Here is a 25,686-nt window from a genome sequence, read left to right on the forward strand (position 1 = left end):
CACTGCTATTTAACACACTTCTGTATTATCCTCTTATCTCTCTCTCCCTCCCCTCTCTCCCTCCTTCTTGTTCCCTCTTTATCTGCTGTGAGCATTCGGAGCCTCTGTGACTCTGGATCTTCACATCATGCTTTCAGATTCCAGTCGACAGGTGATTTGAGAGACATGGACACACTGCAAACAGCTTTAACAAACAGCACTGACTGCTGGGAAACCACCACCATCACACTCACACACTCACACACACACACACACACACACACACACACACACACACACACACACACACACACACACACCCTCTTCATCCTCCTCATCCTCCTCACTGCTGCTGCTGCATCAATCCTGCACATGCATGAGCATACGTGTAGAGATTGATGTCATGTTTTCCAGCGATGTTATAGGTCGGACATGGGAAATAATTGAAATGTTACACACCACCTGCACCGCTGCACCACCGCCTGTGTGTGTGTGTGTGTGTGTGTGTGTGTGAAAGATAGGAGGGAAAGAAAGTGCTTTTTGAAGTTGCATTGGTTGCAGCTCTCCTGCTTTGACCATGTTTGTACTTGTGTTGTGTTAATCTGAGAGAGCAGAACCCAATTTACAGAGCTGCGAGTCTATTTCACAGCTGTTTGACCACACACACACACACACACACACACAGAGAGAGAGAGAGAGAGAGAGAGAGAGTGTGTAAATGACGATGTATTGCTCGGGGCTCCTGACATTTAAACACTCCTCAGGATTGCGTGTGAAGCGGCGGACACGCAGTCAGAGAAACAGAGCATGTGTGTGTGTGCAGCAGGTCTAATGTAGTCTGACCAATCAGTGGGCTGCTGATGAAGAGTGAGGATGAGGTGGGTGAAGCAGCATCGTTTAAAGGCTGAGTGTTGTCACCATACTGGAAATCCTCATTTTGATACAATACCTTGAAAATATTGATATTTGACACCATTTCTGATAACAATTGACTCAACATAGCGGGCATAAAATGTTTGAGTTTTATTAACAGTAAACATGATAAGACTTGGGATTCTTTTTCTAAACCTAAATGACCTGCAACCAACCTCACTTGGCAAAGGTCATATGACATCTGCATGTCAAAATGCACTGATGTTCCAGTAAAACACTGAATTCTTCATTCTTTTTGCTTAAATTTGACCCAAGTCGAAGACGCACAGCTCTACTAACAGCACATTCACAACTTCAGCTGAGGCAGAATATATCACATGGGACAAAGTCCAACATTGCTGAATCCTACATTTCCCACAAGTCTCTTCAGTCGAACCACCGTACCTCAAAAATAGGTGTGTTTGAGATGAGCCAGGTCTGTGATCACTGCACAAGGCATGCCAGCTAGATTTGTATCCGCCTTGATCCTAATTTGCTCTGACATCGTGCACATGTGGGCAACTATAACCTCACGAGATCAAGGTGGCCACTTTATTAGGAACACCTGTTCAAGCGCTTGTTAACACAGTTATCTAATCAACCAATCACATGGCAGCAACTCAGTCCATTTATTCATGTAGACATGGTGAAGACGAGCTGCTGACGTTCAAACTGAGCATCAGAATGATGAAGATGATTGAAGTGACTTTGAACGCATCATGGCTGTTGTCAGACAGGCTGGTCTGAATATTTCAGAATCTGCTGATCTACTGGGATTTTCACTCACAACTGAGTTGTGAACTGAACTCATAGTTGAATCTTTGCCACGAAGAATTAAGGACCAACCCGGTACTAGCAAGGTGTACCTAATAAATTGGCCTGTGAATATATAGTTGGTTGACCAAACTGACCATTTTGAGCAATAAAATTGAGGAACAGTTGTGAATTAAGCTGCATTGTTTCCATGCAGTACCTCCTAAATGGCATCTGGATTGATGATGTGCAGTGACTGAGGGCCGAACTCCAACAATTCTTAACCCTACATTTCCCACAATGCAAACCTCTTCAGCAGAAATGCCTCAGAAAATGCCACGTTTAAAACTCTCCGAAAGGGTCAATGCAAAGACAACCCTGATGACATCACCATGACATCATCAGGGTTATGTTCTCCTGCAGAGCCACAGGAGACAATATTCAACTGTTTTTACATGAACCAGGGCGAGTAAAGTGACCTTTAAGTTTAAAATTGGTGGACTGCTCCTTTATTGGCAAATCAGTGACAATAAATGAACAAAGTTTATCTGTCTGCCCTTCAAAACTACGAGAAATGTGTTGTGTTACATGAAAATTTTGGGAGGAAAACAGGGCTGCTTCAGTGTGAGTCTCTCTCTCTCACACACACACACACACACACACACACTTCATTACAAAGACACGCATTCATCGACACGTTCACAGATGGAGTGTGCGGGTCGAGCTGCTCGCTTCATCTTAATCAGCAGGAGAGACGCACAGATTTGTATTCTCCCCTCCCCCGATCCCTCACTGCTGCTGCAACCTCGATAAGTGTGTGTCAGTCTCTTCAATCTGCTCAGTAACACACTCACACTCACACACATACACACACACACTCACACACACACACACACATACACACAGCAGCCTCACCTGAGATGATGGAGGCATGTCGGAACTCCTCTGAGAAATGGATCGGCTCGTACGGAGACGTCTCGTAAAACTCCTCCCCTGAAAAACAACAGAAAACACACAAAAACTGTGAACACACACACACACATGCAGCAGCAGCAACTTGTGTCTGTGATGCCAGGTACACACACCTGAACATCTGGCTCTACCTGGAGAAGTCAAATTGTGCGTGCTGTTGTGCAAAAAGCTCACAGCAGCATGAATCCATTTTATTTCAGGTCTGAAAACACATTAGAGACGGTGTGAAAATGATTACAGTGAGGAGGGAGGGGCAGAATCTGACCCCAAATATCTCAAAATAATATTTATTATGAAAAACAGCTGCTGGATGGAGCAGAGGGGTGACAGAGACGATGGAGCCTCGAGCATCCAGATGTTTCTGTGGATATCATCATGTCTGACGTCCATTAGCATGATTTCTTGTTTTTATAATGCCTGAATACATTTTTTATACATATAAATAACTCGCACTCAGTCCATTAGCTTGATGCTAACACATAATGGAATTTACCAGTGACACGCTAACGTAAATTAGCATCACAATTGCAGTCATTTTATCTTAACTGATTCTCTTTACTTCATGTTCAACATAAAACGACATGTGAGCTCAGACCTTCAGACATATGTTTCCTCTGCTGCCAGGCTCAGGGAGTAACTGTATTCAATTACAGCTGCAGATAAAAATATGCAATCAGATAACAGATGCATTTAGTAAAAATGTGGGTTATTAGCAGGATTACAGTTTTAAAAAATGCACAGTGAGCACACAGCTGCCAATTCATTATCATGACCTCTAGTGAAAACATGCTTCACTGATCGGAATATTCAACATGTGTTTGTCTTTCAGTTGATCAGTCAATCAATAATTTGCACACAACAAAGGAAGGAACAGCTGGACAATTTAATAACCTGACACCCAGAATAAAACATGATCAATCTGTTATTAATTTAATTAATCTGTATCTGTTTTCATGATCGAGATTTATTCTGAATCATTTTTAGATTAAAAAAAAGTTCTTCAAATTCTCTGATTTCAGCTTCTTAAATGTGAATATTTCCTGGTTTCTTCCCTCGTCTCTGACAGTACACTGAATATCTTTGGACTGTGGATAAAACGAGACATTTGAGGACGTCATCTCGGACTTTGATCAGCCAGTTTTGTTGCTAAGATATGAAGACGTGTTGTGGTTGGCAGGGAAAATAAATCCCTGATAAAGAGACTTTTTGTCCTCTGATTATGACTAAACACACCCTCATGAGTTGTGTCCCATCAAAGCCAAATATTTGACTTTTTTTTTTATGTTTCTCTTTGCAGAAATAAAGGACTCTGAGTAATTCCTCTTCTGGGTCAAATATGGGACAATATTCTGAATCCAGTCTAACATCAGACTTGTATTTTGTGCCATTAGGGGAGCAGACGAGTGATGTGATGTGACAATGTGTTGTGACACCTGTGAGAAAAAAAAGGTGTCATCTTCTGACAGTTTCAATCATGTCAGGGTTTTGATTTTAACAGGTTTGCAGTGTGATCATTCAGAAAGTCTTTTAAACACGATCCACGCAGAGCCGAGGCCCGGTGACTGTCTCCATTTCTCTGTGTTTTTATCTGAGCTTCACCCAATAAAAGTTTGTTTTTGGCTGCTAAAAAACACGATGTACTCTCTGCTGTATGTATCAAGGACGACAAACAAAAGCTGCGACAGTAAATCACACAGAGAAACGGAGCTAAGAGCTCCGAGTGAAACGTTCACAAGAATCAAATGAGCTCAATTTGGCTGATTCTGCAGACATCACACATCACTTAATATGAGCTGAATTATGTTTTGATTTCTTTCACTAAATTCAGACTGAACTGAGCCTTTCTGCTAATTATATTTCTGCAGAAATACGTTGCGATGGAGACAGTTTTGTCGGTGAACATCATGTTGCATCATGTCAGACTACAGGAAACTAGGATTAGTTCAAAGATGCAGAAGAAATGATCATTCTAGCATTCATTCATAAAAAGTACATTTATTTTTCCAAGAAACAAGATAAATTAACCTGTTATCACAAGAAAAGAGGCTTTGTAATCTTGAGATCATGAAATAATTCATTTGTGATAACTTTACTTCTGTAGAAAAGACAAAAGAGGAGATAAAAAGATTAAACAATGAAAAGGATGATAAACAACATTACAGTGACAGATAAGTTCATAAAATTTAAAAAAAGGCAACCCAAAACATTTGTTAGTCAGAGAGGACCTGCAGTTTTCAGGGACTGCTGAATGACCCTTCTCTAAGCCCCGCCTCCAAACAGCAACTGTCCAATCATAGGTTAACCCTAACTAGGGCCTGTTAATCAAAGGAAGTTTTCATTTGAGATCATAAAAATGAGATGGTGAAAAAAATCAATGATGGACCCCAAAAATGTTTAAAAAAACAAATTCAGAGTCCAACAAATGAAGCAGAAATGTGGAGGACAGGGAGGACGCAAAGAGACGAGCAAACTGGGGCAAGGGCAAGAAAGGGACAAAGACAGGAAGTAAAGTCAAGACACGAGGACTACAAAATAAAACAGGAAATAACTCACAAAACAGTCCAAACCATGACGTGCATGGATGCAGGACAAACACTACTGTCCACATTCTGCAGGCTGCCACAGACATAGAGCAGGAAAGACTGAGACACCGGGCCAGCAGGTCTCACTAAACTGAAAACGTGCCATATTTGAGTTCTGTATTCAGTTCTTAATAGAACATCCACAGAACAGAGAGAAAACCCTGCTGACTCAGCACCATGGACAGAGACAGCAGTCACTGCAGGCAGTGTGTGTATTTACTGTGCAGATACTTTGTGTAGTTTATTGTATATTTACATGTTGGTGCTCAGCTTCAGTTCTGCACGTGAAACTTGTATTTTGCTTCGCCAGTGGAGTCGAGAGTCCATCTGACAGTCACATCATCATGTTGGCTGCTTGCTGTTGTGCAGCAGTGAGAAGACAAACAGCACGCAGAAGTGTCTAAATGTCACTTCAGGACAGTACTGCAACAGAAGGAGACAGCAGGGAGCTTATCATCAACTTCACTCTTCACTCTTCTTCTCCTGCAGCCACATTAACAATAAACAAGCACACAGTCGACCAGAGGCTCCTTCACTGCACCTCAACCAGCAGCTCTGCGTCTGAAAGGCTGTAATGTTGCATTAATGGTCGACAACAGAGCAGCGTCCTCAGACATCACTTTGAAAATGGGACTGCTGTTCTCACGTCCATGATGTAATGTTGTAAATGGAAAGTACATGTAGCTTAAAATGATGCAACGTTTTATTTTCTGCAGGAATTATGGGCCTGGATGATATCATTCGTTGTGGACTTGCCTGCTAATGAAATGTAGCTATTAAGATAACTCTGGGACAGTCAGCAACTGTCCACTGTCCCTGTTAACTAATACATTTAAAAACATAAACCCATGAAACTCGAGACAAAATTATAGCTAAAATACGTAACATTTTTATAGAGAAACAGCTGAACTGTCTCTGTCCAACAGTGGCAATAGTAAAAAACAAATCAAAACCAGCAGCTATTTAGCTTAGCTTAGCACAAAGATTGGTAACAGAGGGAAAGAGCTAGCCTGGCTCTCTCCAGCAGCATTAAAAGAGATGAAAAAATGGCAGCCATTTGGTTTAGATCAGCACAATCACTGGAAACAGAGGGAAACTACTAGCCTGACTCTGTGTGGACTTTGACACTTTTTATTCTACGTCACCTGACATTTCCTCTCTATGACATTTGACGTAGTATCTGCATACATCAGTACAAATTGATTAGCATGAACTGATACATGAAGCCAAAAGAGTTTTCTGATAACAGAAAAAATGACATCAGACATTAGTGTGTTATTCCAAGGCTGTTTGGTGAGAGCAGGCTGAATGCAGCAGTGTTACACAACACAAACCACATGTGACCAAGACACACAATGTAATATTCAGTAACTATAAAATCACATGAAATAATCACATCTAAAGGATGATGCATGAAAAATCAACATGATCTGTTGATGCTGCACTGATTTGATTCTTCTGTGTTTGTGAGACTTTGCAGAACAACAGCAGTGAATAAACAGATGCTTTGACATGCTGACTGCCAAATCTACAGTGTGTTGTAAGAGAAAAACAAAGACACACACATTATTTTGACCCCCCACTGCTGCCTGTCAAATGATGCATGTATCTTACAGAAATGTACTGTGTGTGGGAGAGAGAGAGAGCAGCTTTAATTCCAGGTATAAATATAGAAATACTGCTAATGCATGCAGAGTGTGACATTGAGATGCAACATGACACTCAGTCCAGCATCATGAACCATATTTAATACACTTTTCTGAGTTAGTAAATTACATGAAGAGACATGCAGAGGAAGCTAAAGTCCTCTCAGTCTTTACTGCAGTAGAAGTACAGATACTTGAGTAAAAGTAGAAGTACTGATTCAACTTGTTTACTGCAGTAAAAATGAAAAAGTTCAGGCTCTGAAATGTACTCAGAGTATAAGTTGTTCTCTGAGGGACATTTCTACTGACTGTTTCTGTGTAAAGACGACTGAACTGAATCTGTTCTGCAGCAGAGAGTCTCCGTCTCTGTCCGTCTGTTTCAGCTCGTTACATCATTTTCATTTTGTTACATCTTTTCTGTCTTGTTACATCTTGTCATTTTTTCCTTGTCTTTTATGTTGTTTTTTTGTCTTGTTACATTGTTTCCTACTTGTTGTATCTTTTATATAATTTTTCACCTTGTTACACGGTTTTTCTTCTTGTTACATCTTTTACATATTTTGTCACATTTTTACATCTTCCATGTTGTTTTATGTCTCGTATCTTTTTCTTCTTGTTATGTGTGAAGATGGCACAAAATAAAAATAATCAATAATTCCTCTTAAATGCGTTACAACTAAAGTACCAAGTCCATTTTGAAAATGTGCAGGGTAGAAAGTACAAATATTTGTGTTCAAATGTAGGTAAAAAATGAAAAGATCTACTTAAGTACAGTAACAATGTATTTGTACTGAGTTACTTCCCACCTCTGTCTGTATGTTGCATCATGGAAATGATGTGATGGACGCCTCGTCCGTGATGAAAATTTAAATCACTCAAAACTTTAAATAAATCGATGTTTACTTTCTGTTCCACACAGGACTTGACCCGAGTCTCCTGGCTGAAAGGCCAGGTGCTTGTTTGAACCATCCGTTTACATGGACTTTCTGCCTCCTTAAATTTCTCCTGTCGTTCTTACTACGTCCACTAGGGGGCGCCAACAAACATTAAATGTTAATATCAGTCAGAACAAGCTGCTCATGTTCAAGACCAACATGCACAGTTTCCAGTGAGGCCAGCGCTGATAAAACCAGACGAAACTGCCTTAAACAACACGTAAAAAGTTTAACCTGCGTAGACATGACAGACGAGCTGTCCTTAAAATGTCGTGTTGTTTTTACTCCATCCAGTGAGATCACTTCACTGAACTGAATCCAGAAACAGACAGTTTCCCTTCAGCTGAGTGTGTGTGTGTGTGAACCGTCTGTTGCCTTTGACATATTACGTGATGTTTATATCATGAAGTCGACCCTGCAGCTGCTGAGACATGAGCTCATTGACTGAACATGATCACAGACTCAACATCTTTATTAAAGCACATCATTATTAGTTTCAATGAAAAATCTCATTTAAAAAGATTTCTGTTTAGTTTCTTATTAAGTGACAACTTTTGTTTGGGTTGCGAGGTCTAAGTAGATGGAGGTTGACATGTTTGGAGAAGCAGCAGGAGCACCAGTGTTGGAAGCTAAGCAATGTCCTGCAGTGTCTTTCAGACATTCAAAAAACTACATCAGTTTAATTTGAATCACTCTGTGAAACCATTTCTGACAGAAAACCACTGTTTTATATCACTCTCCAAACCAACCAAACTCCATTGAAAAAATCAATAATTTTACCTGACAGCACACAGGAGTAGTCGGTCCACTTCTGCCTCCATCTGTCAGTTTGTTTGTGTTATTTTGTCATTTTGGTGAATCTGAACCATCCCATTAAAATGTCACACAACAACATAAACAAAGTAACAGATTGGAGCAGCAGTAGACCAACAACTGTGTTCTCAGGTAAAATGGAGTTTGGTGGGTTTGGAGAAAATGATATTTGGCTTATAAAGCGACTGTTGCTGGTCAGAAGAGAATATGTGACAGCAAAGTAAAGTGGTGAAAATATTCTAAATCAGAATCAGAATTAGAAATATTTTATTGATTCCTGGGAAACTGGTCACATTGCAGATGCTCCCATTCAAGAAGAGAAAAATATATCAGCACAGAGTCATTAAATAAATAGAAAATATGAAAAATACACATTCTACTACAACTATAACTACTGGTGTGTAAGGAATGACAGACATGTCATTATTTCAGAGCCTGTCACGCCCTCTTGACCTGCAGTAACCCCTGTTTCTGCCCCACCCACCTGCTCACCTGTTCCCACTCCCCCTCACCATTACCCTACAGTATTTATACTGGTCCAGTTCCATGTGCTCCCCATCAGATGGTTCTCTGTGTTCCTCGCTAAGTGTTCCAGTCATTTCACCTGCCTGCCTGTGAACAGATCGTCTGCCTGAACCTCGGACTCCTGTCTGTCTTTTTTTTACACAAACTTTTCTATTTATCGTCACACCTTCTGGGTCCAAACCTGCATTTGTGGAGTCATTATAAAGTTATTTAAATTTGCTGGATGGATCCGTGCTGAATGGGAGCATGCCATATCTGATTATCCTGCGCGGGAATGACCTCAGTCAGTGGTGTGGAGATTAATTTATCTAAAAACTGGCAGCTAAGAAATAATGTGTCTGCTTCACCGACGGCAGCAGTCAGGCAGCAGGACAGGACGACAGAATCTGTTTTTTCAGGCGTTATTTTAGGAAACTGCTCAGATATTTTTGTTTTATCAGACATCAGACTGATCATCACACTGTGCTTCATGTGTTTTAAACAGGAAAACACCTCAGAAAGGATTCAAACTTTATTTTGTATTAATTTTCTATATGTATCACAGGTTATAGTTGTATTTTGTCTGTGCTCCTTGCATATTATGCACCTTCAACATGGAGAGAAATGGAAAGCTTGACAGGCCTAGTTATGGTTGCTGAGCTATGATTGGACAGTTGCTGTCTGGAGGCGGGGCTTAGCAAAGGGTGAATTAGTGTCTTCAGTTCCCAAACACTGACTGAGTGTTGTTAAAAGAAAAGAGTTGCAGCATAGAACATTAACTATCTTGTCTTTGTTTAACTGTATTATCACTGATTATCAGATTTACAGCAGTCTCCACTTAAAGAGCACTTTAATCTACTTACAGTGACATTATGATGTGTTATAAGCCATTTATTACATCTTTAAATGGAGCCTAAGGTGAGTAAAAGTTCAGAGAGCTGCAGTTTATTCTGCTACTTTCCTCCTTGTATTCACCTGGAGCAGCGGCACGCTGCAGCAGTCTGAACACGACTGTGGAAAGTGACTCCAGAAATACTAAATGTGGCGTTGACGCATGAGCTTAGCATCGCCTCAACAGCAGCTGATCAAAGAGCTTGTTTTCTTTTTACCTTTACCAGGAAATGGACTGAGGATTACGGCAGATTGCTCCCAACAGCCAACATTTCCTTTATCCTTCAGGTAAACACTCAGCAGAGAGTAGCTTATTCACACTCCATCCACCGGCTGCTTGACATTTTCATTGGCACCTCGGAGAACGTTCTGTGTGCTGTGCCAGGATCTCCAAACTAACAACTTCTGCTCATTAGGGGGCCAAGCCCGCGGGGACTGGGGAACGCGGATGCAAGCATACGCGTTTCCCAGTACCAGCGGTGCTGGGAACCCTATTGTTTTTGTTCTGGTTTTTATTATTATTATTCATCATCTTTTCTATTTTTATTCTTCCGTTGATAAAACTCATGCTGCAGCCTAAACCGTGCAAGTTTGGACGATGAAAATTTGAGGGCTGGCCCAGACCCCCGCAGGGACCTCAGACGCAAAAAACTGCACACATCCGCCTGCAGGGGGCGCTATAAGCAAGGACAACGCGTTTTGGCCTATAACTCCCACACCGTATGTCGCACATTCAAAAACCTTATATCCACCAATTCCTTGAATGGAGCTGAGTCACTTTGTAATTGGCCACGCCCACTTCCGCCTAAATAATTTTTTCGCAAAATCGCGAAAACTGGAAAAGCTACTTTTTCGAACTCCTCCTAGGGATTTTGTCCGATCTGCACGAAAATTGGCCCGTGCACTCTTCTGCTCCTCCTGAGCTAAAGTTATCAAAAGATTTTTTTGGGGTTGAAAATTCCGCGAATTATTAACGAACAAATTTCCGTAGCTAGCCTTAAAAATGGAAAATCTTGCATATCTCGGTCAAAGTAAATGCTATCGACACCAAATCAGAGATCCTTGGTTGGCATGAGACTGGGAGCCTATGAGCTGAATTTGGCGAATGTTGGCCCATAGGGGGCGCTAGAGATATGGGAAGTTTATATCTCTAGAACGGCTGCACCGATTTCTACGAAATTTGGTCCGTACGACGTAGGGCCGGTCCTGAGGCCATATCTTCAAGGGGGTCATGACAGGTCAATGTGGGCGGGGCTTATTACAAGATAAACAAAAAAAATTAATTTCTGCCAAAGTATAATACTTAGGGTTTTGAAATTTTATGGCTACATGTAGAATAGGACTCAGATCCCGCCTACCGAAAATCGCGTTCGTGCTCCACTAGGTGGCGCTATAACGCATTTTTGCCTATAACTTCCACATTTTAAATGACACGTTGAAAAATCTTATATTGCCGTATTCCCCGAATAGCGCTGGATTTTCTGACGTAGGCCCCGCCCACTTTCGCCGAAAATTCCCGTCGCTAAGTCGCCGCGTGTCCGAAACCTACCTTTTCGAACTCCTCCTACAGTTTAAGCGCCATCTGCGCCAAACTTTGCACATACGATGTCTAGACGTGTCTGATCTAAAGTTATCAAAGGAATCGTTGAACGACAAAAAATTTGCTAATTATAACCGAACGATTTTTTGGCTAGCTCAAAAAACGCATGTTGTGTCATATTTCAGTCAAACTAAAGTCTTTTGACTTCAAACTTAACACGCTCGTTCCAGAGGTCATCCGCAGACTCGGTGCCAAATTTGGTGCGGATCGGCCAATAGGGGGCGCTACAAACCCAACTAGGTGGCGCTATAACGCATTTTTGCCTATAACGTCCACATTTTTAAGGAGATGTTGAAAAATCTCATATTGCCGTGTTCCCTGAAAAGCGCTGGATTTTCTGACGTAGGCCACGCCCACTTTTGCCGCAAATTGCCGTCGCTAAGTCGCCACATGTCCAAAACCTACTTTTTCGAACTCCTCCTACAGTTTAAGCGCCATCTGCGCCAAACTTTACACATACGATGTCTACACGTGTCTGACCAAAAGTTATCAAAAGAATTGTTGCACGCCAAAAAAATGCGCTAATTATAACCGAACGATTTTTTGGCTAGCTCAAAAAACGCATGTTGTGTCATATTTCGGTCAAACTAAAGTCTTTTGACTTCAACCTTAACACGCTCGTTCCAGAGGTCATCCACAGACGCTGTGCCAAATTTGGTGCAGATCGGCCAATAGGGGGCGCTACAAACCCAAAAACATCAGGTTTCCCAAAAGTTGCTCAGAGTCGTCCTAAATTCGCTGTGCATGATGTGGGTTCCCTCCTGAGGCCGACCGCAAAGTTACCTAATGATTGGTCATGAATACCGCAGCTCGGACGACGGCGCGCATCCCCACGATCGCCCCGAGCCCCGCGACCCTCGGGGCCCGCGGTGGCGGGTTCCGAGGGCCGCTGGGACCGGGTCGCGCGGGGAGGCTTGGCCCCCGTTCATAACTGCTTGCAGTTCTAGTTTGGTGTTGTTTTTGTCTTTAATCTTTGCACCACACATTTGTATGCCAGCGGACCGCACTGCTGATTTATTACAGTCCTTTTTCAACCCTGCCCTAAATTTTCCTGCAATCGTTTGCCACCCGTGAGCATTTGTCTGGCATTTAGCAGTGACTCGGCCTCCCACTGCTCGACTGGCACGGCTCCTGCCTATAGTCACAGAGTTGAGATCATCGTATCCCGGGGAGCGTCGGCTAATTTACTCTCACACAGAGAGAAATAATACTTCATGAGAGACAAACGAGGCTGCTGCAGACAAACAAACAGAGCGACTGCAGAAAATGTTCAACACGTCAACAAGTCAGCTCTGCTCATGTGTCTTCATTGGAGAAAAGAAACACTTGGTTCAGAGTAAGGCTGTAAATCATAAGCTCTGTCCTTTATTGATCATTGCTAAAATTAATGATCAATTTATTGATTCATTATACTTAAAAAATCTTTAAAAAATCTACCCGTGCTCAGTGGAATCAACTGGTTTTGCCCTGATTTTCAAACTTTTGAACACTTTTACTTCAAAATGATGAGATGTATGTCCTCAACATGCAGCCATGAGAGACAGGGACAAAGACAGACTTCCTGATCAGAAGTGTGGGGGTGTGGCTAAAATCAGTCTCCGCCCACAGATTCAATCTTACTGTGAGTGACATGAAGCTTCATGATTTACAAAGAAAATACAATATAAATGTTTTTTGCAGCTTCACTTACAGAAATATAAAGAAGATTGACTGATGATAATATTTATATTAAACTCAATGCTGTCTCAAATATTTTAGATTTCAATCGTTAACAGCGGGATCTTTGTAAAAACTGAAGAGTTGTACATGTAAATACTTTTTAAATTAGTTTGGCAGAATGGCCCAGAGAGGAAGGATTTATTATCAAGGTTTAAGAGCAGCAGCTTCTCAAAATAAAAGCTGGAAAAGAGTCTGGATATCTCTATTTAATAAATAAATGCTGGAAATGAGTCCAGACTGCTCTATATTTGGCAGTCGGGGTAATGTCCATAGATTGATGCTGAGGGTAGATGAAAGGAATACTAAAAAAAGGCGGAGGTATTGGCAAAAGTGCTGCTCCGTGTCTGCAATTACTGGCAGCAGCTCCATTCGTAGGAGCTGCTTTGTGCATTGTTAACACGAGCAGACAGACCGTCCTGGGACATCATGGCAGGATTGGATGATTCTGTATTTCACGATTTACGCTCAGTGCCAACGCAGGAAGTAGAGCGCCCTTAATGTGAAGTTGTGGAAAGTGAGGATGCAGAGGAGGGGACGTATAGCAAGTCTGACTTTTGTTTCTGCTGTCAGTAGGAACAAATCTGAGACGTGAGCAGCAGTTCAGAGGTCAGGAGCCGAGCTGAGATAAAAGATGGAGCTCAAACATTCAGTGTCTTACTGCAGTTAGTAATCGATGCTCACCATTTTCTGTTTTACCAGATATTTGCTCAAACTTCACCAGAAGAAGATGAATGGCTGACAGTCATTGACCACTGAACCCTCCACCATCAGAACATCGTCATTTAAAAGCTCTATTTACCTCTATTTGAGGTACACTAAAGAAAAAAACTTATAATATCAAGGCAACACACCACAATAGATTTTTGAGTTTTAAGCTCAACTCAAACACTTAAATTTTGAAATAAACTTTAAAAAGTTTTTTTCTTTAGCTGAAATAATAATAACTTTTCATTGTTAGATAAAGTGGAATCTTTGAGTCTTAGAAACTAAAAAAGAAAAAAAAATCAAAAAATTGGTAACAATGATCTGTGAACTTGAGTTTAAGTGCCTGAAAAATGAAATAGTTCTTTCCTAGAGATGATTCCTTTTGATGTAATGATGCTGATGCAAAGTTATTGCTGCAGTTCATTGCATCATGTTTGTTTTTATCAGTATCAATAAAATCCTAACGATACCCGTCGCTAGTTCCAACAACCCGACACAGAAGATGAAAAAATACCACCCTGTCACCGTCCTCTGGCTCTGGAGGCTCCAACATATCTGGACATGTCCATAAAAGCTGCTGGACGGAGCGTCCATGTTTCAGGTGGTTTTCAGGTCATTGTGGTGTTTGACACTGAGGCGTTTCAGCGCAGAGAAAACTCATCATTTTTTCATGATTCTGAGACCTGATTATAGATTTTTATGATTTTTAAATCGTTTACATTTGTCTGTGTGGTTAATAGCACATGTTTCTGTGGTGTGACAAACTCAGAACACATTTATTGCCGCTTTACACGATCTAGATGAAAATATAAAGCTAAATGGTCTGAAGTGTGGCTGTATTCCACTGGGAAGGATTTAAACACAGCTCTTTACAGTAACAGAACATCATTCTGTTCACCTCGTCTGCAGAAAACTACAAATATGGATGCATGTAAGCAGAAATAAGAATCAATAAATAAATGCATTGATCTTAGATATGAAAAAACATAGAATAAAGGTGCAGCAGGATTGAAGTGACTTCGGAATAAATGTGTCTCCGTTGTGCAGCGGTGACATCAGTCTGGAGAATGTAGTCATTTAAATTTTCTGCTCAGCCATACGGTTAATGATAACACGCTCACTGTTTCACCTGAAGGTTAATTATCACAGACATGTTCTTGAATTATGAGCCACCTTGAAACCATGAGAGTGTGGCAGCAGGAGAGGAGAGTGTGTCTGCGGGTGTGTGCGTGCGTGTGTGTGTGTGTGTGTGTGTGTGTGTATAAATAAAGAGGCAGTGAGGGAGGAGGTGTGTTAGCAGACTAGTAATCCAGCCTGAGGGTGGGGTGAGTTGGGGAGGCGGGTGGAGGTGGAGGTGATGATAAACAGGCCAGATGTTTATGTATGAAGCTGTAACAGTGGTTTCACCTGCAGGTATGGACACACACACTCCACACACACACACACACACACACACACACACACACCTGCAGCACACTGCCAACAATGTCATGAATAACACTTGTTGTTTTTTCTCTGCTGGAGGCTTTTTATTACTGCAGTTATTGAAGCATTTACACAACAGTTCAGTGTTAGAATGTAAAATGTTCCCTGCCTGTGTTTTACTGTTAAATTTAATCTCGCTGCTGCAGTAGGATTTTTAAAGGGACAGTTCAGATTATTTCATGCCTGTAATGTCAAACGCAGACGTGGCAAAAGTTCACACATTCTGTACTTTTAAGTAACAGAACAGATTAGAAAAAGACTTTGGCAAAAGTAGAAAAGAAAAGTGAAAAAGTAGAGGTATGGAAATGTCCTCAAAGTACTTTGGTCTGTTTGGGGTTATCACACACACCTGATTCAAATGATCAGCTCATCATCAAGCCTCTGCAGAAGCCTGATAACAACCTGATCATGTGAATCAGGTGTGTTGGAGCAGGGAAACATTTAAAACATGCAGGGCAGTGAAGCTCTGAGGACCAGGGCTGGGAAACACTGCTCTGATGGATCCTCCAGTCAATCGTCTTTTCTATGTCTTATTGTTTTGTCCATTTAGGTTGAAATCAGTCTTGATGTCGGAAGATGCAAAATAAAAATAATCAATAATTCACCTCAAAGTCATTAAAACTAAAGTAAGGAGTCTGTTTAGAAAATGTGAGGAGGAGAAAGTTCAGATATTTGTGTTCAGGTGTAGGGAGGAAAAGTAAACATTTGCCAGAAAAACAAATAAAGTACAGATACCTGAAAACTCTACCTTCGGTACTAAAGTCAGTATTTGGTTGCTTCTCACCTCTGGGACTGAATGTATTTGACAGTGCTGACAGCAGATGTTTTCACTTTGAGTGTAATGAAACACTGAAGAGTGTTTTAAATTATGTTGATTACTTTACATGATTCAGGAGAAAAGCTGTTTTTAGATCCACACTCATTAAATCAGCAGCGAACACGTCGTCACTGTGTGGAGTGACGGGCTGATGAAAGGACGCCGTGCTGCACTGCGTCTCCTGAACACACACTCTGAGCTGCATACATGCATTCTGCCTGCTTGCATGTACAAAGTGTGTGTGTGTGTGTGTGTGTGTGTGTGTGTGTGTGTGTGTGTGTGTGTGTGTGTGTAATAAGCTGAATTTGAGGAATCACAAAGTGCTTAGTTGCACTCCTCCCTGCTGCTCCTCTCAGCTTTCACTCCCTTTTAATTATTACTGACAGACGGAGGAGAGTGTGTGTCCACCCTCTCAAACATCTTTCACACACCTTCTTCTAATTCAGATCCTGTCATAACAGCAGTTTACCACCTCCTCACTTCTCTCTCCAATGCTGAATCCTTTTCCTTGAAACAGCTGTAATCTATATTTTTTTTACAATGCATCAAATGACAGTGTTTAAACGCTCGTATCAGCTGAATCTGCAGCTCCTCGCAGCTTTACGGACTTTTAAAGGGAGTTTCAGTTCAGTGTCTCTCTGTCCAGCCACAACTTTACTGCTCTGGTTCACTCTCAGCGCTCTTATATTGTCGTTTTAACAGAAAAAAAGTAAAAAGCCACTGTCCACTTTCTGGAGCCTCACTTATACGTGCATGTCCTATGTCAAATCGCAATTAACTCCAAACGGGGTGCACCTTTTGCAGACTTCATTTACAACTGCCTATAAATTGTCAGTGAAACTCCTCAAATTAACCCAGAGGAAAGGAAAAGCTCAATATAACATATTGTCTTCATCTAGTCTGTGTCTCCTGGACACAAATCAGCTCAGTTTAAGACCAATATGAGACCAATTTTCTCATACTTCTTAAATTTGGCAGCTTTGTCTCGTCTCAGGCTAAGACTAATCTGAGCCCAACTGAAGATCTTAAAATCTGTCTCATTGCACTGATCTTAAATTTGTCTTAAATAATCAGTGAGATCTAAAAGGAAACTCAGCTGTCTTATATGAGATCTTAAATTTGTCTCAGTGTTCATGGAGAAACCTTTGAGACAAGATCTCCCACTTTTTCTTATTTTGCTCCTTTTTCTCTCAGATGAGACTTTGGTGAGCTGAAAATAAGAATCTTATTATTTATTCTCACAAGCCAAAAAAAAGTTGTGAAAAACAAAATTTTCCTCTGAGATTTTCTCATATTTCTTAAATTTGGCTCCAAAGACCTATCCTCGGTCTTTGTCTCGTCTCAGTCTGAGATTATTTGAGACTAATTTGAACCCAACTGAAGATCTTAAAATGTTCTTTTTTTTTGTTTCACTTCACTGATCTTAAATTTGTCTTAAATAATCAGCTCTTCAGGTAACAGTCAGATCTAAAAGAAAACTCTTAAATGAGATCTTAAATTCTCAGTCTCAGTGGTCAAATTAAAGTCTTGTTGTCCCATACGTTCATCAAGAAGAAACCTCTGAGACACGTCTGAGCTCAGCAAAAGATCTCCTGCCTTTCTTTTGTTTGAAACAGATGAGACTTCATTGAGCTCTAAATAAGATCCAACAGTGTGGCTAACGTTAGCAGTGCTAGCAGCAGCTGCTGCTGCTCTGTCTGCAGGTTACTGTCCGTGTCTGAGTTTAATGTGGTCACATGTCGCTCCAGTCGAGTGATTATATATCAGTTCATTCTGTCACAGCCTACATTCAACCTTATTTTCATTTTCCACATCAAAATACTGATAAACCGTGGTGTTTACGAGCTGTTATCTGTCTGACTTTGCTGATAAAAACATCCAGGGTTGGGTCATCAGAGCATAAACACCAGGCGAGAGGGAGGCAACAGTTAACTGGCACTGTACATGAATAAAACACTAATAAATATTTTAACTGACTCATATTTCTGATGCCGACTAGTGAGGGAGGAGATGTTTAATCATGTAACTAATGGTGCACATTTCAGGTAGAAACAACTGGTCAGATTGATTAAACAAACTTGTGTTTTCTGACACATTGATCACATGACTTTAACCACATTTTAGCTCGCTGAAAAGAACAAATAACCAGTTTTCAGATCCTGGTTTGTGTTCACCAGGATATTAATCTCAGTTTGAACATCACACACCTCACAAGTGGGTTACACATGGCCAAACTAAACCTTGTCTGCATGTAGCTGAGATGTTGAAATGAGATCTGTTGGTTGCTGGATGGTCCTGAGTGGGCGGAGTCTCTGTACCATGTGGTCACATGTTGATGCTCATGAAGGATTCAGGCTGAGCTGTTTGATTTTATATCTGTGCTGCTTTTCAACATGAAAACTTCTGATTCTGTGACGAAACCACAGAGGCTAAAGCTGTCATTATTCCTCTCAAGTGTGTGTGTGTGTGTGTGTGTGTGTGTGTCTTTCTAATAGGGGGGCTAAGTGAGGGATGGGGGGAAAAAACAGATTTGTTTTCTTTATCTTTAATGAGTCCACATATACTCAGCTGAACAATGCCACTGAAGAAACTGAGAATAATTTCAGCCCTAATCACTGTAATTAGTGTGTGAGTGTGTGTGTGTGTGTGTGTGTGTGTGTGTGTGTGTGTGTGTGTGTGTGGCCCTACTTTACATAAAACAGATTCCATATTGTGCTCGTGTTGTGCGCCCAGGAGAGCTCATTACATAAAGGTGCTTCTCATCGACACAAATCTCTTCATAAAGTTCATAAAACACTTTTTTTTATTTTTATGGAATTATGGGAATAAAAACAGGCGGGAAAGGATTTCAAACTGAATACTAATTACAACATTTAATCACAGTTGAATACTTAAAGTTGGAGGGTAAATGCCACTGACTTATAGTACTTAAATGTTTAAATTTGAAAATTGTCTCTCTGACTTAATGTCTGAAGTCTCCAAATGAACTGATTTGAAGTATTTTTTTTGGGTTCAGGTGTTAAGTATTATAAAAGTACAGCTTGGTAGCAAAAGAAACATAACTTTGTGCCTCATTCACCATTATCTTCTTAAGACTTTTCTTAAATTTGGTCCTAAGAAAAATCTGAGTCTGATTCATGAAGGTGTTCTTAAACTGCAGGATTGTTCATACCTGTGTTATAATATAATGATGAATGCTGTTGTCCTTCTAAGTGCCAGTTGCTTCTATTACACACACAGAAATCAGTCCAGACTTTACAAACAAAAATGTAAAGATGGCAGAGCGCTGTTGAGCGGTTTCATTCCTTTGACCATCTCCTGTCTCAGAATCAGAAGGAAAATTATTTTTTTCAGCATTAAAACAATTTAGTGGTACAATCTGTCCAAAAGCTGTAGCTGTGAAACCATGTTGAGATGCATGTGTAAAACCTGAAGGCCAAAATCAACACTGCACAATCTCCCAAACAATGAAAGTCAATGATGACCAGTTTTTATTTAAGTCCCTGAAAATATTTGTATTTTAGGAACCTTTTGAGGGACCATATTGCCCTTATTAATCGAAAATTATATTACATAGAATTTAATAAACACAAAAGACAGAAAATAGAAAATATTTTTAAATTAGTAAAACCTAAACAAATTTGAGTTTCCACTCCTTTGGTCTTACAGTGTTCTTAAAAACAGTTGGTGAATGAGGCCCTTCATTTACACTCATTAAAGTAAAACACACACACACACACACACACACACACACACACACACACACACACACACACACACACACACACACACACACACACACAAACAGTATCAGCAGCAGTCAGCAGGGTCCAAAAAGAGCTGATAAACACAAGAATTTGGCCACTTTAGTTTGTCTGTTTCCATATAATCAGTATAACTACGGTGGCCCAGAGGTGGACGGTTAATGAGCATATAGAGAGAAAAGTACAGAGCAGCTGAATGTTCTGCCCAGAACATTTAAAGGTCCACTTAACAATATTTTGACAGAACTGTGACTGATATGCTGAATGTGAACGGCCTCCAAACCAGGAGGTTGTCAAGATTCACAACCAAGTGAAAGAGATTCTAGATTACTTTAAGCCTGAGCCATATGGCTTCTGATCAATATTGCAATATTTCAGGCTATTCCATCTGTAGTCCCTTGGCAGGTTGATGCTTCACAACTATCTTAACAAATTACAATTGTACAAAAACTTCACAACAACATAAAAACAAAAACAGAAAATGAATAATAACACAAACTGCACTGTAACAGACAAAGACACACAGACAACAGCACAGTGAATGATTATGAGACGTTACTCAAGACAAACCAGGAGAAAAGGACACCGTCAGAGTTAAAGTCTATAAAGTGTGATGTGTTAAAGTGTGATTGCACATTATTTACTATAAAGTGCTGGTGTATATTGTACATTACCTGATTGCACAAGGTTTGCATGCACACGTCTGTATGCACATACAATTACACAAGATTTATAACATAAGATCTGTCCAACTGTAAAGACCCCGAGTCTGTGCAAGAATTAGAGTCACTAGGGGAAAGTTGCACCAGCTGGTCTTTACTCAACCTGGACCTAACTGCTAAGTCGGACTTTGTTAAGACAAGTCTTAAGCCTGGTCATTAAACTATGCCTGGTCTTGGCAATGCACGTTCATGTGAATCCCTCATGTCTGTGGCTGTTGCCTGGCAGCATGTGTGGCTAGGATATGTTGTGAATAATATTCTGTCCTGCTGATTTGTAGCTGATTGTTTCTAATTTGCGGCAATATTATGGAGGATCGAAGAAAAAGAAAAGGCAACTTCATCTCGTATTGAGGCATGAACATGACTGCAAATAAAAGCAGCCATCATGGAGAGAAATAACAAAAGTAAGGATGCACCGATACCAATACCAGTACTGGATATCAATCCGATACTGTCCTCATGTAGACACAGTCATACTCATAAAACTACTCCCAGACTCCACACCTGAAAAACACAAACAAAAAGTTGCCACTCAACACAAACAAACTGATAAAACATCTAAAGAACCAACAAGATGCAGCGTTCAAGGAGTGTGCTAATGCTTACGCTCTTTTCTTGGTTGTGTCATAAAATTATATAATATTTTATATAATATAAAATTCCATGTGAGTCCAGGTCAAACTGAAATAAGAGAGTGCACGTGTAGACCACAAACGCTGTCCAATAAGTTTGAGCTTTTGACTTTATGCCTTCTCCTGATAAGGCCTAAGTTTTATACTTGGTCTTAGAGAGATGAAGGCTGCATCCTAGATGATGCAACCTTAAGTTCTGGCGTAAGTCCTGATGGAGCAACTGGCCCCAGAACATCCAGAATTCACATGGACATTCAGATACAGATCACAGTCGATATGTAGACCTACATCCAACTATTTGTAAGAATGAATCTGGATAATACAAGCATCATGGATAAGGATAAAGATACCCAGATGACCTGGTCCTGGTGTCAAATCAGAAAACATGAATCTTTTTTTAACAGTCGTGTTTTGAAAAGCTGACAGATGAAGTCTCGATTACAGGGAAAAGAGATCAGAAAACATCTGAATCTTCGAGGACGTTGCTGATGAATGACCTGCTTAGTGGTTCAGTTTGGACGACTTGTTGGTTTGAGATGACCAGGATTGTTTGTTGGGTTTTCTTTAACACCATCCTCTACAGCAGAGGTCAAAGGTCAGAGAGTCACAGCTCGGTCTGAACACACAGTCAGACACCACATGTTAATTATGGCTATATTCATATTTAAATCTGTGTGACATCACAGACGGAGGTGATGACAGCTCGCGGCGTGGCCTCTCCCTCACCTCTCTGTGATATACAGCACATTAGTCTGAGGGATAAAAGGACGGATATCTGATGGCACATTTCAGTCACTCAGAATTTAATCCAACAGACAAACGTCACACAAGCTTCTTAAAGACTTCTGAGGGGAGATAAAATTACATCAGGCAGGTGTAAGGTAACACAAAGCCTGATTTAATCTGACAGAGGAAAGTGTCTTTCATTAATCTTCCTGCGATGAATCATCATCGGACAGCTGTTCAGGACGGTCGGGACAGTAACCACCATTTCTGACAAACCACATTGTAACTGTAAACCTACACAACAACACAGCAAAGAGGTGGGATATCCTGAGAAATCATTAAATTATAACCAACAAGACCGCAGTCTTCTAAACCTGGACTGTCCACCGCTGCTTTGATAGAATACAGACATTATTAACTTTATTTTATTCAATTATTTTATTACATTTTAATTCTATTTTATCAGTCAATCTTACCTATAGTTTTTTATTCCACTAGACGTTATGACAGGTGCTTTACAAATTAACTTTGAATAGTCAGCTGACCTTTGTTGTCATGGTAACAATAAAATTATGGTGAAACAGTCACAGTTTGGTTTGGTTGAGGAAACAAAACACTTGGACTTGGACCAGTCAGTCCATGTAGTATATCTGTAGTGAACACATGATGTTACTGAGTCAATGACATGTGTGCTGATTGTGTCTATAGCTGGAGGTGAATCAGAAAAGAGTCTCAGTGATGGTGAGTTTGGTTTGTCCCCTCGAAAGACTGCTGGGAACAGAGGGTACTGTAATGTTAATAATTCATATAAACTGAGCTGACCTACCTTTTAATAATGAACGTTGTAAACAGCATAAAATATATTTGGAAGTCTGGTTTTCTGCTTCACCTAATAACCACAAGCTGCAATCAAAACAGAGAAACCCAGGGCTGAATTTCACCGCCGCTCTCTTTTAATTTGTAATGAGATTTGTGCCCTTGGTTTGCCTTTAATGTTGCCAGTTTTCTCTGCCAGTCTAAAACTAATTTTACTGTCTTGCTCTTGTCCACTACATTGATGTACATATAAGACAAGTATTTAATGATACACCATTGTGTAAGAATTCCCTGAAAACCAGTTCTACTCTACTGTTAAACTCACGTTTTCTCATGAGGCAGAAGCACTGAGTGTGAATTTCCTCTCTACATGTGATTATAGCCGTTTATCCACAAGGGAGAGAAGAGGAAGTCTTTTAGCATCAAAAACTTCCAATTTGAGAGAAATAAATGGGCCGTGACAGTACGAGATCTGATTATGAATTTTGTTTTTCTGGAGCTGTCGTCTACAAATGCTCATTTTCACACTCGCACATTTAAAAACACACACACACACACACACACATGCTGTCCACATCGATATGCGTGCTCCTGACGCTGACGCTCACCAGACTCCCCGTGACTGTTTGTGTGTGTGCATCTGTCAGGCAGCTGAGAATGAGATGAGTAAACAGTGAACAGTGGTGTCTCTCTGCGGAGCAATACTAATCAGCCTCCAGCTCACTCATTAGCCCGCATGCTAAATACCTTGCTCATTAGCCTGCATGCTAAACACATCAGTCATTAGTCAGGCTCGTAAATTAGCCATTTATTTGACTGCATGCTAAATACCAATGTCAGTGTTAAATGTGTAATTTAGCCGGCTGAACTCTAAGCACCTCTGTGATTAGGTTCCTGCACGGGCCACTTACTGGACAGAATACTTAAAGCCTGAAATATTAGCATGCATGCTAAACAGCTCCGGTCAATACTAAGTGCCCTGAGCTATTAGCTAAAGGATTTGGAAATCTAGTCAGAGCAATTACTTAAACACTGACTGGTCATTGTGTGCCTGAACCACACTTTAAACATTCTGCACCCTCAGCAGCTCCGGTTTAAGTTGTGGGAGGAAGAGAGGTGGGAGGTGGAGAGTTGGGGGTCCTGCAGCACCACCAGGTAGCTGAGCTACACTGTGGTTTTATTGTTGCAAGATTGTTCTGACTTGCCAACCCTGATCTTCCTGGGAGACTCCTGTTTTTCATTGCCTCTTTCACAGTTTCCTTCTAGGGTCACAATTTCCCCAAATAGACCCTTTTACAGTTTGCAAACAATGAGTCGATTCTGACGTATCGTAGACGCAACAACAAGACATTTTAGTGTGCAGCTTTTTCACGATGTCGTCTGTAAAAGGATCTATATCTCCTGATTTATGTTTTGTTTGTTTTTTTCAAGTCAAGTCCACTGTCTCCACCCGACAACAGCACACTACACTAAATGATGGTTCTTGTCAAGCAGGTGATGCACACAGGAAAGTTTCACAGGAAAACAGTGTTGCAGAATCTCCCAAACAACGGAAGTGAATGGTGACCAGTTCTCAAACTGAAAAAAAAAAACAACATAAAATGCCTTCATACTCCTCGTCTGGTGTAATCCAAGTCTCCTAAAGTCCTGATGAATTCTTCAGAAAAATGTATTAAGATTCAACATAATTTAACATAAAAGTGCTGTTGTAGTGAACCTTATTATTGTGGTATTTTCATTCTCTACAAGTCACCAGAATGCAGGAAACAAAACCCCTGAAACTTTCCTGGGGAAGGATCCGCAGACCCCCGTTTTGGTTTCCAAATCCTCCATCGTATCGAGGTCTCAGAGTTGGCGAGTGTTATAATTAAAACCAAAATAGCACATGATGATGTTCCACAGTGAAACACGGATGGAGGGGGCGGCGGTTGACTGTCCCATAACAGAAAAGCAAACTTGCTCACCCGCTCACGACTGTAATCACCATTCTGTCGCTCTGACGGCAACATCCAACTGTCCAACCAACTGTTGCCTGATGAAAAATTTAACAGCAACATGCAACAACTTCTAAATGACCTTATTTTAGCCAAATGACACAAAGGCACCATCATCAGAACAAGACAGCAACTGTATGTCGCTTCACACAGAGTCAGCTGAAATGGCAAAAAACAGATCATATATCATAAAATTATGGTAGGCATACAATAATTATAGTACATATGGCAACACTACAACTGTGTCACTTAGCTGAATTGAGCTGGCAGATTAAATTTCAGTTGTGAGTGTGACGTACATCCCTGTGTCACCTACACAGATCAACTGCTAACATTAGACTGTTACATGTACTGTATACGTAACATACATAAAAGCACTGATTTGTAGGTTGATTCCATCTCAGCCATTTACAGCAGTTTTAGTGATATTTGAAATATGTTGAATCTAACTTGCTCTAAAAACTCCAAATGCCACTTATTTGTTATCCAATTATTCCAAGAGGACATTGTGTTTGTGTGATTTAAATGAATGGTATTTAATCCTGGTTATTAAAGAGCATTTCTTAACTCTGTTGTTTTCTGATTGTTGTATTGTTGGCTGTCACGTCTTGTGGAGCGGTCTGTGATTTACAGAGTATTATGGACTCCATGCTGTGTTGTTTTGATGATACATACAGCTGCCAGTCCTTCTGAGTTGTAAACATGTGTTTTGTTCTGCC

General features: G+C 40.6%; 1 protein-coding gene across 1 annotated transcript in view; it reads right to left on the reverse strand.

Moving 5' to 3' along the window:
• gfra2b (GDNF family receptor alpha 2b) overlaps positions 1-25,686 on the reverse strand; it is a 119,698-nt gene that overhangs the window by 65,198 nt on the left and 28,814 nt on the right. The window contains exon 3 of the mRNA XM_084746443.1: positions 2,560-2,637. Coding sequence (XP_084602569.1) covers positions 2,560-2,637 — 78 coding nt within the window. The remainder of the gene's footprint in view (positions 1-2,559; positions 2,638-25,686) is intronic.

The sequence above is a fragment of the Lutjanus erythropterus genome, chromosome 20 (assembly GCF_056507025.1).
Source record: "Lutjanus erythropterus isolate fLutEry1 chromosome 20, fLutEry1.hap2, whole genome shotgun sequence".
NCBI lineage: Eukaryota > Metazoa > Chordata > Actinopteri > Lutjaniformes > Lutjanidae > Lutjanus > Lutjanus erythropterus.